Genomic DNA, 11880 nt, shown 5'->3' with positions numbered 1-11880 from the left:
GCGATCGGGCAGAGCGCTTGTGGCGAAAACCAGAGGGGATATGGGGAGTCGTCTGGTACGGGACCGGCGGTTGCCGAAGTAGGACTCCGATGGAACTTGCATGGAAGTGCACCACACAATGGATGGGCAGTGCCTCCGCGTCCAGCAGAGCCACGCCGAATCATCAGCGACGAAGCAGAGGGAGCCGAAACGGATCTTGTCGCTGAATACCATCTCGCCGCCGAAAACTATGATGGATGAAGAAAATTCCACCTACGCCTGAAATTGCTAGACGCACAGCCCCACGGGGGGCGCCAACTATCGTGGGAACAAATCTGACAGTAAGAGAGGGGTAGGAAAAAGGAGCGTGGTCTAGCTACGACGCAAGCGTGACACAAGAGATTTTATGAGTTTAGACCCCTCTCAGAAGAGGTAAAGACCCTACGTCTCGAGTTGTTGAGTTGTTTTCTTTATGTTCGGATGATTACAAAAGATTGCGAACCCCTCAACAGGTGCTACGGGGTGGCTTATATGGAGTGCGCCACCCCTCGAGCTAGCCCTTTTTGTGAAGGAATCGATGATGATGTTGATTACAGGCGTTAATAGGAGTAACTGAAGATCTAATTACTAGTAACATTAGGCATTGTGCTCTTCGGACGCTTCAGATCCCACGTGGTCTCTTCACCCCCCCTAGCCGAGTGCGGGTGGGGTAGCCGAGTGACTGCGATGTGGGCGAGCGGCTTGACAGCGTCCGAGTGGAATATGTTTTGGAGCGCGTCCGATTGTATTTGTGGCCCAGGAGCCTTAATGACTGTTGATGTGGGGCCCTAGGTTAGTCCAACTTGTCTGCTCCTTGACCCTACCCGTAGTGGATGACCCCATCAACCGGCAACGACGGGGCATGGCGCGTGGACCGGGGAGCGCGGGTTGTTTTCGAAACAAGCGAGGGGTTTACCGCAAAAGCGTAGCGCCACGCAGCGGCATCAGGGTGCTCGACCGTCGAGGGGACCGTAGAGCCGTAGAGTGTTACGTATTCTCATGTATGAGGATCGTTTGAAGTCCCACAACGTGCTTGATCCACCGCTAGAGCCGCGATCGGGCAGAGCGCTTGTGGCGACGACCAGAGGGGATATGGGGAGTCGTCTGGCACGGGACCGACGGTTGCCGAAGTAGGACTTCGATGAAACTTGCATGGAAATACACGACACAATGGATGGGCAGTGCCTCCGCGTCCAGCGGGGCTTTTGGAGCCACGCCGAATCGTCAGCGACGAAGCAGTCATGTGGCTGAATACCATCTCGCCATGGGACTAAATTGTTGTGCGTCATAGACTTGAAGGACCAAAAGTTTAATTTTCTCCACCTCACCGCACGCGATTCTCTCGCCCCGTCCTCTTCTTCTTAACTCCACTCGGCACGCGATTTTCGGCGCTGCTATACGTACGGCACATTTGTATCGGATGCCTGTACGATCATACGTGGCAGCGCTGCAGCGAGCGTGCGCGGGCAGGAGGCAACGGAGAGGACCATCCACCTAAATCCGCAGCCCAAGACCAACCCATAGCCCAAGACCGGCTGTTCCTCTGTAGGCTACATGTGAGCTGGTTGTAAATATTTCTGCATGTGAAGTTACTTGTACTCTCAAAGTGTGCATATGTGAATGGAATGACACTATGACAACTATTTCTTTCAGATTTGTCAGTTTTTCTCTCCAGTCAGAGGTACTGCTAGTTGACCGAAATTTTCTCAGATTACAGAGTTAAACCAAACAAGCTGATCTAGATGACACAAACAAATGGCTCTAACAATATGTTGGTCGAGATTTTAAACTGTAAATGCAGAAATATTTCAAAAACATAAGTGAAACACAGAAACATTTAAATGAATATAAGATAATGCAAACAAGAATTGCTCTTGTACATATCTCCAAAAGCTGATCTAGATAACTCTGTCTCCAAAAGAGATAAATTAGTACTCACAAGCTGTTCTAGATGACACAGACAGATGGCTCTCACAATACGATTACATTAATGAAAATAAATGGAGGCATCCAATGCTATAAGCGACATTGTCGTCAAATCCATTCAGAAGTACAACAGACTCCAGAGCATGTATTTTTCATTCCTTCAGGTTGGCAGCTAGCAGATCCATGGCATTTTTCTTTCCCTTTAAAATTAAAAGAACCGAATTAGTTATTGACAAATAGTTTCTAACAACAAATAGTTGATTGTGAATATGTGTAGCACTTGGAGAATATCAATGTAAGAAATGATATGAGTTGGGGTAGCATGCTCATTTGTTTGTAGTTCCTGGAACAAGTAGCATGTAGCAATGCTTGAGTGTCTTATATATTGGTACTGTACTGTAAATTACAACTTCTCAAACTAAGTACCTGAAACTCATTCGGAAAGAACCAAGAACTTCCAGCCCCATATCCTTCATAGTGAATATTTCCCTGAAGAAAAAAAGCTTTACACATAAAGGGAAACATGTTGAAATACTATAATAACAGTATCTGAATGAAATATTACCTCTGTTTGTTGTGAACTCTAGAGATTAGCATCTTGCCCACTTTTTGATTTGCTGACGTGATTCTGCTATAAGGTAGTTCTTACACTTTAGCAAGTTACAATGGCAAGAAAGAAATAACTGTAAATCTAGATACCTTTCTCCCCTTATGAGTCTACACTTTGGTTGTACTTGTTGGCACCTGCCGCTTCTTTGCTCTCAATTTTTGGATCACTTGATCCACTTTAGATATCTTTCTCTTTGAACGAGGACGGCCTACACTGCGAACAGGGATTGGACTGAGTACAAGTTTTTCTTTGTTTAACATTATATCTTCATGCTTTGATGTTGGATCTTCTGCCTGTACTTGAACAGCATGGCTAGCACGGTATGCATCAACCTTTCTTTCTAACTGATCAAGCCCATCCATCACCAAGTCACGCAATTCATCGGACTCTGCACCTTTCTCTGCCACTTCGTGAGAACGCTTGCATAATTCATCATAACGCTGCACAACTGGTGTATTCAACATATCATCATAGGAGCATTTAATAAATAAGTGTTTGCGCTTAAAATCCTTTCTCCATCGCTGCAATATATACCTAGAAGGTACATCTTTGATCCCCATGAGAGCAAGCACGGTAATGATGTGGCTACACAAGATGTCTCGGAGTTCAAAAAGCCTACAAATACACTGCACATCACATTCCTCTTGCTTGAACAAGACAGTGAAATCTGAAGTAATCCATTTCTCTTTAATGCTGCCATCTTCTCCTTCAAAAAAAATCTTGCGGTCCTCTCTAACTCCAAATGTAAGAAGTGGCCCTTCATTGTTTAGCAGAGATGGATAGCAATAGATTTTCCCTCTTAATTGCTCTTGAAACTCTTGAAACTTTGCATTGGTATATGCTGCTTGAAATTGCTTCTCGAAATCAAAATGAGTAATGCATGGAATTTCCTCTTGGAACGACTTAGAAACAGCCTTGGTTTCTTTCTCTACCTTGTCTCTTAATGCATTTTCATACTGCTCCACAAATTGCTTTAGAGTTGTTCTAGCGTGAACATACCCATCAAAGAAGGCATTCACACTCTCACTCCTTTGTGTTGAAGACATCCCTGCCCAAAAAGTATCTTTTACATATGCTGGTACCCACCTTTTTTCAGCATATAATCCGGCAAGCCATTCATTTTCGTGAAGATCATATTTATTGATCATCTCCACCCAAGCTTTGTCAAAATCAAATTTTGTCAAGGAATCATACACCACATTTGACAAGGTATATTTAATATTCTCATACTTATCATACCCACTAAGCTTTTCAGGAATCTTCTTCATGATATGCCATATACACCATCTGTGACGAGCTTGAGGAAAAACTTCTTCAATAGCATTCTGCATTGCTTTGCACTGGTCAGTGATTATATCATTTGGTGGTTTGTTTGACATACAACATAGCCAAGATTTAAATAACCACGCAAAAGTGTCGGTGTCTTCGTTGGATAGAAGGCCACAACCTAACAGAACTGATTCTCCATGATGATTTACGCCAACAAAGGGAGCAAATGGCATGCTATACTTGTTTGTTAAGTATGTAGTGTCAAATGTGATGACATCACAATAAGATTCATATGCTGCCCTACTTCTTGCATCTGCCCAAAAGACATTTCTCAGTCTTCCATCCTTATCCACATCCATAAGATGAAAAAAGTCAGGATCTTTTGATTGCATCCGAAGAAAATATTGGTAGACAACATGTGCATCTCCGGCACCAAGTTTCAGCCTTCTTGTCTCTTGCAAATAGTTCCTGCACTCCTTTTCACCGAACTCAAGATTACCATACCCACCAGCTTCCATAATAAGAGAACCAATTTTTTTATTCAGACGGATTCCTGCTTGATCATTCAATTCCAGCCTTCTCTTGGCATGTAAGTCCAGTTTCTTGTGACATCTCAGAAATCTGGCTTTACTTGGACTTATAGCATGATTGTGGTCAAGCGTAATAGATGTAATGCAGAACTTCTCCTCACGACGAGAGGAATTAACCTTAGCTGGGCATTGCATCCTCGTTGATGGATTAGGTTTAAATGAGTTCTTGGATGAATATTGAGCCTTCCCTTGCCTGCTACAAGCAAGAGTAAAATAAACAAGCTTGCTATCTTCTCCATGTCTAGTGGTTCTTCTTATTACACCAAAGCCCTCTTTTTTGGCATAATCTTTGTAGAAGCTAACAGCAGCATCCTCACTATCAAACGTCATCCCCTCCTTAGGATGCAACATCATGATCTGCTCTACTTGTTGATCATCCGAAGAATCCCTAATTTCCTCAAAGATGAAAGCATCTTCGTCAGCGTCTTCAAATGATCTGTTCTTATCTGCTACTTCACCAAAAATCAGATCTGACTCCATCACGAACTTAAAACTGCCAACAAAAAGATCAAAGATATTGTGTGAGCCCCATAAATTAAATCTAGGGTATGTGTAGATTGGATCCGGGCAATGCATCTGAGAAGTGTGGATTACCTTCTGACTAGCAAGGAAGGGATCAAACTTCTCTGTACTAGCTGCAGATTACGCAAGAGTGAGATTGACTCACTAATAAGCAAGGGAGGGATCGTGAAGAAGTTGGACGGCCATGTTTGGAGGGAAGAGGAGAAGGCAGGCAGTGGAGGGAAGAGGAGAAGGCGTGAAAAGGCAGTGGGGGGAAGAGGAGAAGGCGTGAAAGTTTATGGGTTTGGGTAGACTGGGTTTGGGTTTGGGTTTGGGTTTGGGCTGGACTCTAGGCACGGACAGGATGGGCTGGACTCTAGGCAAGGGCAGGAAGGATTAGCTTTGCTGGAAGGATCGTACAAATCGTATGCACACAATCGTGTGTGAAGCAATTTCGCGCGATTTTCTCGCCCCGTCGTCTATCAGCGCCGCGGCTCACCCCCATGCGACCCTAGCTTCGCTCGCTCTCCGGCGTAGCTTCTCCCTTTTCCCTGCCGCGGCGGATCTGCGTCGGCATTTGACGGCGGTATCTCCGCCTCTTCTTCATCTCTCCTCATCGTTTCTAGGGTTAGGTTTTGTTAGCCCTGGCCACCGATTTCTTTCCCCCTCCTGGCCAGATCTGTGGTCGGCCTTCGGCGAAATCGACCTTGGAGCCTCCAATCTGTGGTGGATCCATTCATCCAGTTGTAGATTTGGCTGCTGTTGACTAGCAAGAGTACTCCGTGCTAGTATAGTACGAGTATATCTGAACTGTTGAATTAGAAAGATGAAGAATAATTGTGTATTCATGATTGCTGCTTGTTCTATTGTTGCACGTACTGGATGTTACTCCACATGCCGTGTTGCATGAAGTTAGCATTCTGTTGACCTCAAAGTTGTATTTGTCCTGTTTATTCAAGCAAAAGGTTTACAGCTTACATGATTGTCAAAATAATTGGAATACCACGGGCTTGTCCGAAATAGATGGAATACCGTGGTTTTTCATATAAAACCTACCGGTAAAAGGTGTACAGTAGTGGAAATTCGAAATATCATATTAACTGACATAAAGAAATGATTTTTATGTCTATTACTATTATATTTTGTTTTTTGACTTCTATTCCTTCTATATTTTCGAAAAATACATAGTAACTACCACAAAGAAATAATGTAGACCAATTACTACTATATTTCAAATTTTGACTATTGGCCTTCAGTTGAAAGCCCGCTGTATTGTCGCAATTTCAATTCTTTCGTTCTGCTTCAGTGGCATTGAGGTACTGATCATTGATGAATAGAGAACTGATGTCTGATGTAAATGATTTGTGTATGCCTCACTTAACTTTTGGTTGTTCATCTCCCGTTTTCTATGTCTATGTTATGCTTCAGTCAAGTTATGCAGTGATGATATGCTCATGTTCAGTCAAGTTATGTAGTGATGATATGCTCATGTTCAGTCAAGTTATGTAGTGATGATATGCTCATGTTCAGTCAATTTATGTAGTGATGATATGCTCATGTTCAGTTAAGTTATGTAGTGATGCTATGCTTATGTAGTGATGATATGCTCATGATATTGTTACAAGTTATTGTTACAAGTTAAAGCAACTGGTGGTTGTTGCATTGTTCGAATATTATTTTGTGTATCTTCTTTTGGAACAGTGAGAGCAACACATAAAAGTATACCAGTACCATCTTTTAGTACTACTTATTATTATTCCATGTTTATGCGTAGTACCAGGTTTCTTTGTAAAGTCTGGCATTCTAGCTTTGTATTTCCTAGCACAAATTCTCTACAAAATGCAGAAGCTAATAAGATATGGTATTGTCTTGGAACGAACAGGGGAGCTGACATTACAGGCCTGGTCTGCACCAATGGAGGCAATGCGCAAAAAGGAGGCAGCAGCAACGGCTTGTTCTGAAGACAACCGTAAAGGTGTACATGGTGTATCCATGAATGGGCTATACGATCCTTGGAATCCTGCCTACCCTCCACGTGATCCTAGTCCATGCGATGCTGACATGGCTGCTCATATCGCATCAGTCAAGGAGGTGCAGCAACTAACTAACTTCACAATGTTTTTCTAAAAAAATGTTTCTTCCTGTAATCTCACAGCTCTTGACGGTGGCATACTCCCTCACAGTGGATGGACAAAACACAGGCTATACTTGCTAACTCCAGAGCAACCAATATAATCATACCAGATCGTACTCCGCAGGTTTTTTGCAGTTGACCTCCAGAACTTCTGAGTATTTAAATTGTCTATTCGAACATTGCTGTTAATTGATTTCCTTTCATCCTTATTTGTGAATGGATCAATGTAGTTCGTAAATGATGTGCTCTTCGATATATTACCCGCCTTGGTGCCAATCTTGGAAAAGGATAATGTCAGATCTTTCCTTCGCTTCCTCAATGAGAATGGAAGGGCCATGTCTTGGGGTTTCATCATCACGCCAGAAACTTTAAACCAGATAATCGTGTCTAATGCAGTGCGATGTGCCAAAGTTGTCTTGGTTGGTGATGATCCTGAGCTTCATGGTTTCCGAGCCAATCCCAACTGCATGACACAATATGGGTACTTTTCCCTCCACCGAGCTGCTGATATGTTCTCTGTTGATATGATTGAGTTGCTCTTGCGCCATGGTGCGTCTGCCAATCTACGCACATCTGGTGATCTAGTCCCTGCTGACCTACTCCCACTCCATGTTGCGGTTGAGAACACTTCCATGCATAAGTACCTTGAGGACAGTCTAAATCCTAGTCAACAGCGTGTGGACTGCAGCCAGGCAGACATCAACTATATCCTCAAGCTCATCCACATCCTGTGCCTACCTGAAATGGTTTGTTTCGCATCTGTCCTTGCACAAATTACTTGTTTTGCCGCATAAAAGAAGTTGTCATATATCTCAAACCACTGATATAGCAATACCGAAGTCCCAAGGACATTATGTTCTTATAACTGCACTTTCCAAAAATTGTAGTTCTCGGTGTTACACTGTCTGTATATGTATGTCCATGTGCTATGCCATTTTAAATTTTAATTTAACAACAACAATTTAAGATGAGTTCTGAAAATTTGATTTTGTTTAAAAATTGAACTGAGTTTTTCTTCCATTTTCATTGTGTTGCAGAAAATCTTCTTGGATACAACTAGGCTGCTAGCCAAACACACAGATGATCTGTTAGATGAGCTCTGCAAGTACATAGTAGATGGGAAGATCGTCCATACGGCTGTTTTGCTCCTAGCAGCTCAAAAGCAGATCCGCGGGCTATCTTCCTGCAATGGATGTGGGAGTAGTAAGAAAGATGGGTTTGGTACTATCACTAACTTTGTCGTGGACAACATTACTGCTATAAAGATGCGCCAAAACAGACTGGAAATGGAGCCACTAGAGGTGAAAAAGGAGCTTCTTGATGTTACATTGAATCTTGTTCATGTAATTTTCAAAGCTGGTGAAGCTCTTGATGTTTACATAAGGTCTCATCCAAAGGTAACAAACTAGTTGCAGTTATGATACCATAATTTCCTTATTTCTACGAAATATGTGCATATCACAGAATTAATCTGATTCTGTATAACAAAATGTGATTACTCATACCTTTCCAATTTCTGAGGACCTAATTGTTATCGAGCATTTTATAGATGGCATGGTGCCTGAATAGATCATTGTTCCTGTTACGTTTGTGATGCTTACAAGTTACAACATATAATGACTAAGTACTAGGAACTGAGATGAACATTCATGTTTTACTAACTACGAAATCAAATATTTTTTCATAACGTGTGTTCTGTACATGTATTTAGGAATGTGAATAGCTCTCCTTTGTTTAGACTTGCATTACTCCGTTCGAAATACATAACACGTTAGACATTGATCTTTATTCTTGTGCCTGTATTTTAGTGGAAATTTTGTTAGAATTGTGAGGAATATTTTTCATGCATAATGATACTACTGTCAACCTAATTTTTTGTGTTTCCATTGCAAACAACACTTTCCCTCATCTCTCTCTCTCTCTCTCATGTGTAAAAAATGTCACGCAGATTCCCTGTGTCATGGAAGTGGCCCATGCGGAGGTCTTTGAACATGTTACGCTCATTCTGAAGGATCATGGATTTTTTTCTATTGGAGATGGCATAGATATTGGAAATCTGTACTTCTCTACACACCCCTTCCATTTCTTAGTTGATCATAACTTTTGCATACTTATGATAGTCATCTTTTTTCTTGTTCTTGAAGCCACCCCTATCGGAATGTGCTATCCTCTCAAGAGCTACCTCACAAATTAGGTGGGTGTTTTGATTGAAGTATGTCTTTCAGAAATTGTGAGTTTAAACACTAACTATCTGTGATGGAAAACAGCGGAGATGGCTAGGATCAAAGCAGGTCTGAAAGTGCCTTGTCTGCGAAATGGAAAGGTAAAGATACTCGAATGATGGAAATACCTCATTACATATTTCCCAAGCCCTCATGCAAGAAACCAGGGCTATTTATGTTTTTTTGTTTATAGGATGTTGGTTTAAAGTGTACTGTTTTGTGGACAAGTCTTGCTGACACTTGCTATATTTCAACATGTATGGTCTTTACAGTCTTAGTGATTTTATGACTAAATTATGTGACAACTGTTATAGATTTAATACCATGGGCATGTTACTTGATTATGTTAAATTGTTAAGTGGTGTATCTTTGCCAATAATATCTGGTCCCATGAAATATTACGAGTAGAGCTTAGGTTTCTATTATAGTCCGACTATTATTTTATAACATTTGCAGTGGGGTTTGGGGATTTCTAACATATAGAAAGATCTTGATTGACCAGCCTAAAGTGAAGAAAGATCCCAGGGGATGGGAGCTCAAATTTGCAAGGAGAAGTTTCTTCCAATCTCAAAGATCAGTGTTAACATCAGAGCTTAGTGTGAAGTTCTTCGCTCATAAGGAGAAGACCTCGGATAAGTCAACCGGCAAAGCATCTATGTTCATGGGCGGAACTCTGCAGCCAAAATTTAATTATCAGCCCAGAAGGATGTTTGGTACAGTGGCATTGACGCTGTTGAAAGCGCTAAGGAAGGCATGACGAAGGTAATGCCATGGGTTCCGTTTCTCTAGTTCCAAGTTTTTCAAGTTGTGCATCGTATGGAGCATGCATGGAAGGAAATATATGTTTTATGCTGCTTTGTGAATTTGATACTAGGTAGTTCCCCCCCTTTGCTGGCAAGTAGCCTTTGTGAACATCTTTGTTTTGCCTGCTATTTGTATCCTAGTTTGTTCCCGGGCACCTTGGGACAAAGTATATTTGTAGGTTCAGTTTTCTCTCTTGAATTTAAGACGGTTTATTGGATGGTTTCATCTTTGTTTTTCTTGCTATTTGTATCCTAGTTTGTTCACCTGACATTTTCAAGGCAAATACATTTGTACGAGTGAATCCTTGGTTAGAAGTCGTCTCATGGTCTCTTTGTTTGTGCAGGAGTTGGCAATATCTTGCAATTTACCCCCAATCATGTACCTGCATTCAAGTATTCAGTGTGCAGGATGTGCTAAACGTGGGATGTCGTAGCAAAGTAGCAGTAACTTAAGCTCAACTTCGCAATAATTCTGAATCATGTTTTGTAAAGGAAGTTAAAAGCCCATGCGAGTGAGACAATGGTTGCGGTGTGGCTGACAGTAGCCACAACTATTACTCTTTTCAATCATAATGGTGCAAGAATGTTCTATTCTCCTTAACCTGATGGCATGATTATTAATTTAATGTTGTGTTGATTGTTGCAGACTGTAGTCTGGAGTGGCGGTAAGGGTAGTAGGTAGTACAGTAGTTCTCTTGCTACAACTAGTAGATAGCAGTCGTGCAGTGCCAGCCTCCGCCCAAGGTGGTTTGCTTCACCATTGGTTTCTCTCTCTTTTTTTTTGCGCGGTTTCGCCACTGGTTTTGACGTGTCCTGGTTTTGACGTGCCCTGGTTGTTCTGCGCAGCGCGTTCTCGGTAGTGTTTTTTTGTGGGTGCTCATTGAGTATGCCGCCCTGGTCGACCAGTGCTGCCGCTGCATGACCCAGGAGGCGTGCGTTGACTCCGTGCTGTGCCTCGCCCACACGATACAGGGTACGTAGTTTGTTGGAGGCGAGGTGGCCGTCCGGCTGATCAATCTTTTTTTCAAGGGTTAATGTTGCCGCTTTATTTAATTAAAACTCCGCAAAGCCTGAAATGTCATTTGAGATTACATCTAAAGTGAAGTCTGGGGGAATCCCAACCAAACCTTACATAATTCATTTCCTACTCCGACTCTGCCCAACTTATGCGCAGCGACATTGGCCGAACGTGGAACCCAAGTCACTTTAACTCCTTGTTTCATCTCCAACTTTTAAAGCTCTCTTGCATGCTAGAATTTCTGCAGCTTCCGGGCCCGCAATGTTTGGGAAATGATGGCAGACTCCAGGTAGGAATGCTCTATTATGGTTCCTTAGAGCATCTCTAGCAAACCCTGCATCCCGCCGACCCGCAAAATACATTTGCAGTTCGTGAAAAAACGGCTTTGCGGGCCGGCACGGACGGCCGCAGATGCAGACCCCGTATAACGGACCCATAAAAAAGAATATTCGCGTATATTCTTTCCCGTGTCTTCTTTCTCTCGCCTGTGTTCATAGTCAGCTCCCGTCGTCCATGGTAGTCGCCGAATCGATCCAGGAGGCAGCTCCTCCATTGCTAGATGGATCCAGGAGCTAGCTAGCTATTCCATGGCCGGCTGGATCGAGGAGCTTGCTAGCTACTCCCTCAATGTTCGTGGCCGGATGGATCAAGGACCTTGCTAGCTTTCGTGACCGGATGGATCAGGACCTTGCTAGCTAGCTCGTTCGTGGCCGGGTAGCGGTAAACGGCGAGTTTCCGGCGAGATTCCGGCGAGTTCCGTGGCGGCAGCGGTAAACGGCGAGTTTCCGG

The 11880-nt window shown here is 42.8% G+C and overlaps 2 protein-coding genes across 3 annotated transcripts; one reads left to right on the top strand and one right to left on the bottom strand.

Moving 5' to 3' along the window:
- Window positions 1-1919: 1919 nt before the first annotated feature.
- Window positions 1920-5165, bottom strand: LOC123048875 (protein FAR-RED IMPAIRED RESPONSE 1). The gene is made up of 5 exons (XM_044471902.1): window positions 5008-5165; window positions 2644-4906; window positions 2510-2572; window positions 2371-2433; window positions 1920-2144 (listed from the first exon to the last, which is right to left on the bottom strand). Exon 2 carries the CDS (start codon window positions 4891-4893, stop codon window positions 2662-2664), a length of 2232 nt encoding a protein of 743 aa, XP_044327837.1. The 5' UTR covers window positions 4894-4906; window positions 5008-5165; the 3' UTR covers window positions 1920-2144; window positions 2371-2433; window positions 2510-2572; window positions 2644-2661.
- An 80-nt stretch (window positions 5166-5245) lies between these two features.
- LOC123051848 (uncharacterized) lies at window positions 5246-10674 on the top strand. 2 transcript variants are annotated; one of them, XM_044474829.1, is made up of 10 exons: window positions 5246-5500; window positions 6797-7005; window positions 7098-7172; window positions 7279-7794; window positions 8086-8445; window positions 8997-9106; window positions 9193-9242; window positions 9316-9371; window positions 9773-10032; window positions 10418-10674. In XM_044474829.1, the coding sequence occupies exons 2-9, from the start codon at window positions 6829-6831 to the stop codon at window positions 10025-10027; spliced, it is 1599 nt and encodes a 532-aa protein (XP_044330764.1). In that variant the 5' UTR covers window positions 5246-5500; window positions 6797-6828; the 3' UTR covers window positions 10028-10032; window positions 10418-10674. The 2 variants fall into 2 exon arrangements, with proteins under 2 accessions (XP_044330764.1, XP_044330765.1); XM_044474830.1 differs by having other exon boundaries at window positions 5323-5541.
- Window positions 10675-11880: the final 1206 nt, after the last annotated feature.

This window comes from Triticum aestivum, chromosome 2D (genome assembly GCF_018294505.1).
Source record: "Triticum aestivum cultivar Chinese Spring chromosome 2D, IWGSC CS RefSeq v2.1, whole genome shotgun sequence".
NCBI lineage: Eukaryota > Viridiplantae > Streptophyta > Magnoliopsida > Poales > Poaceae > Triticum > Triticum aestivum.
Note: the sequence above shows the minus strand (reverse complement) of the source record. Positions and strands in the feature narration are given on the sequence as shown.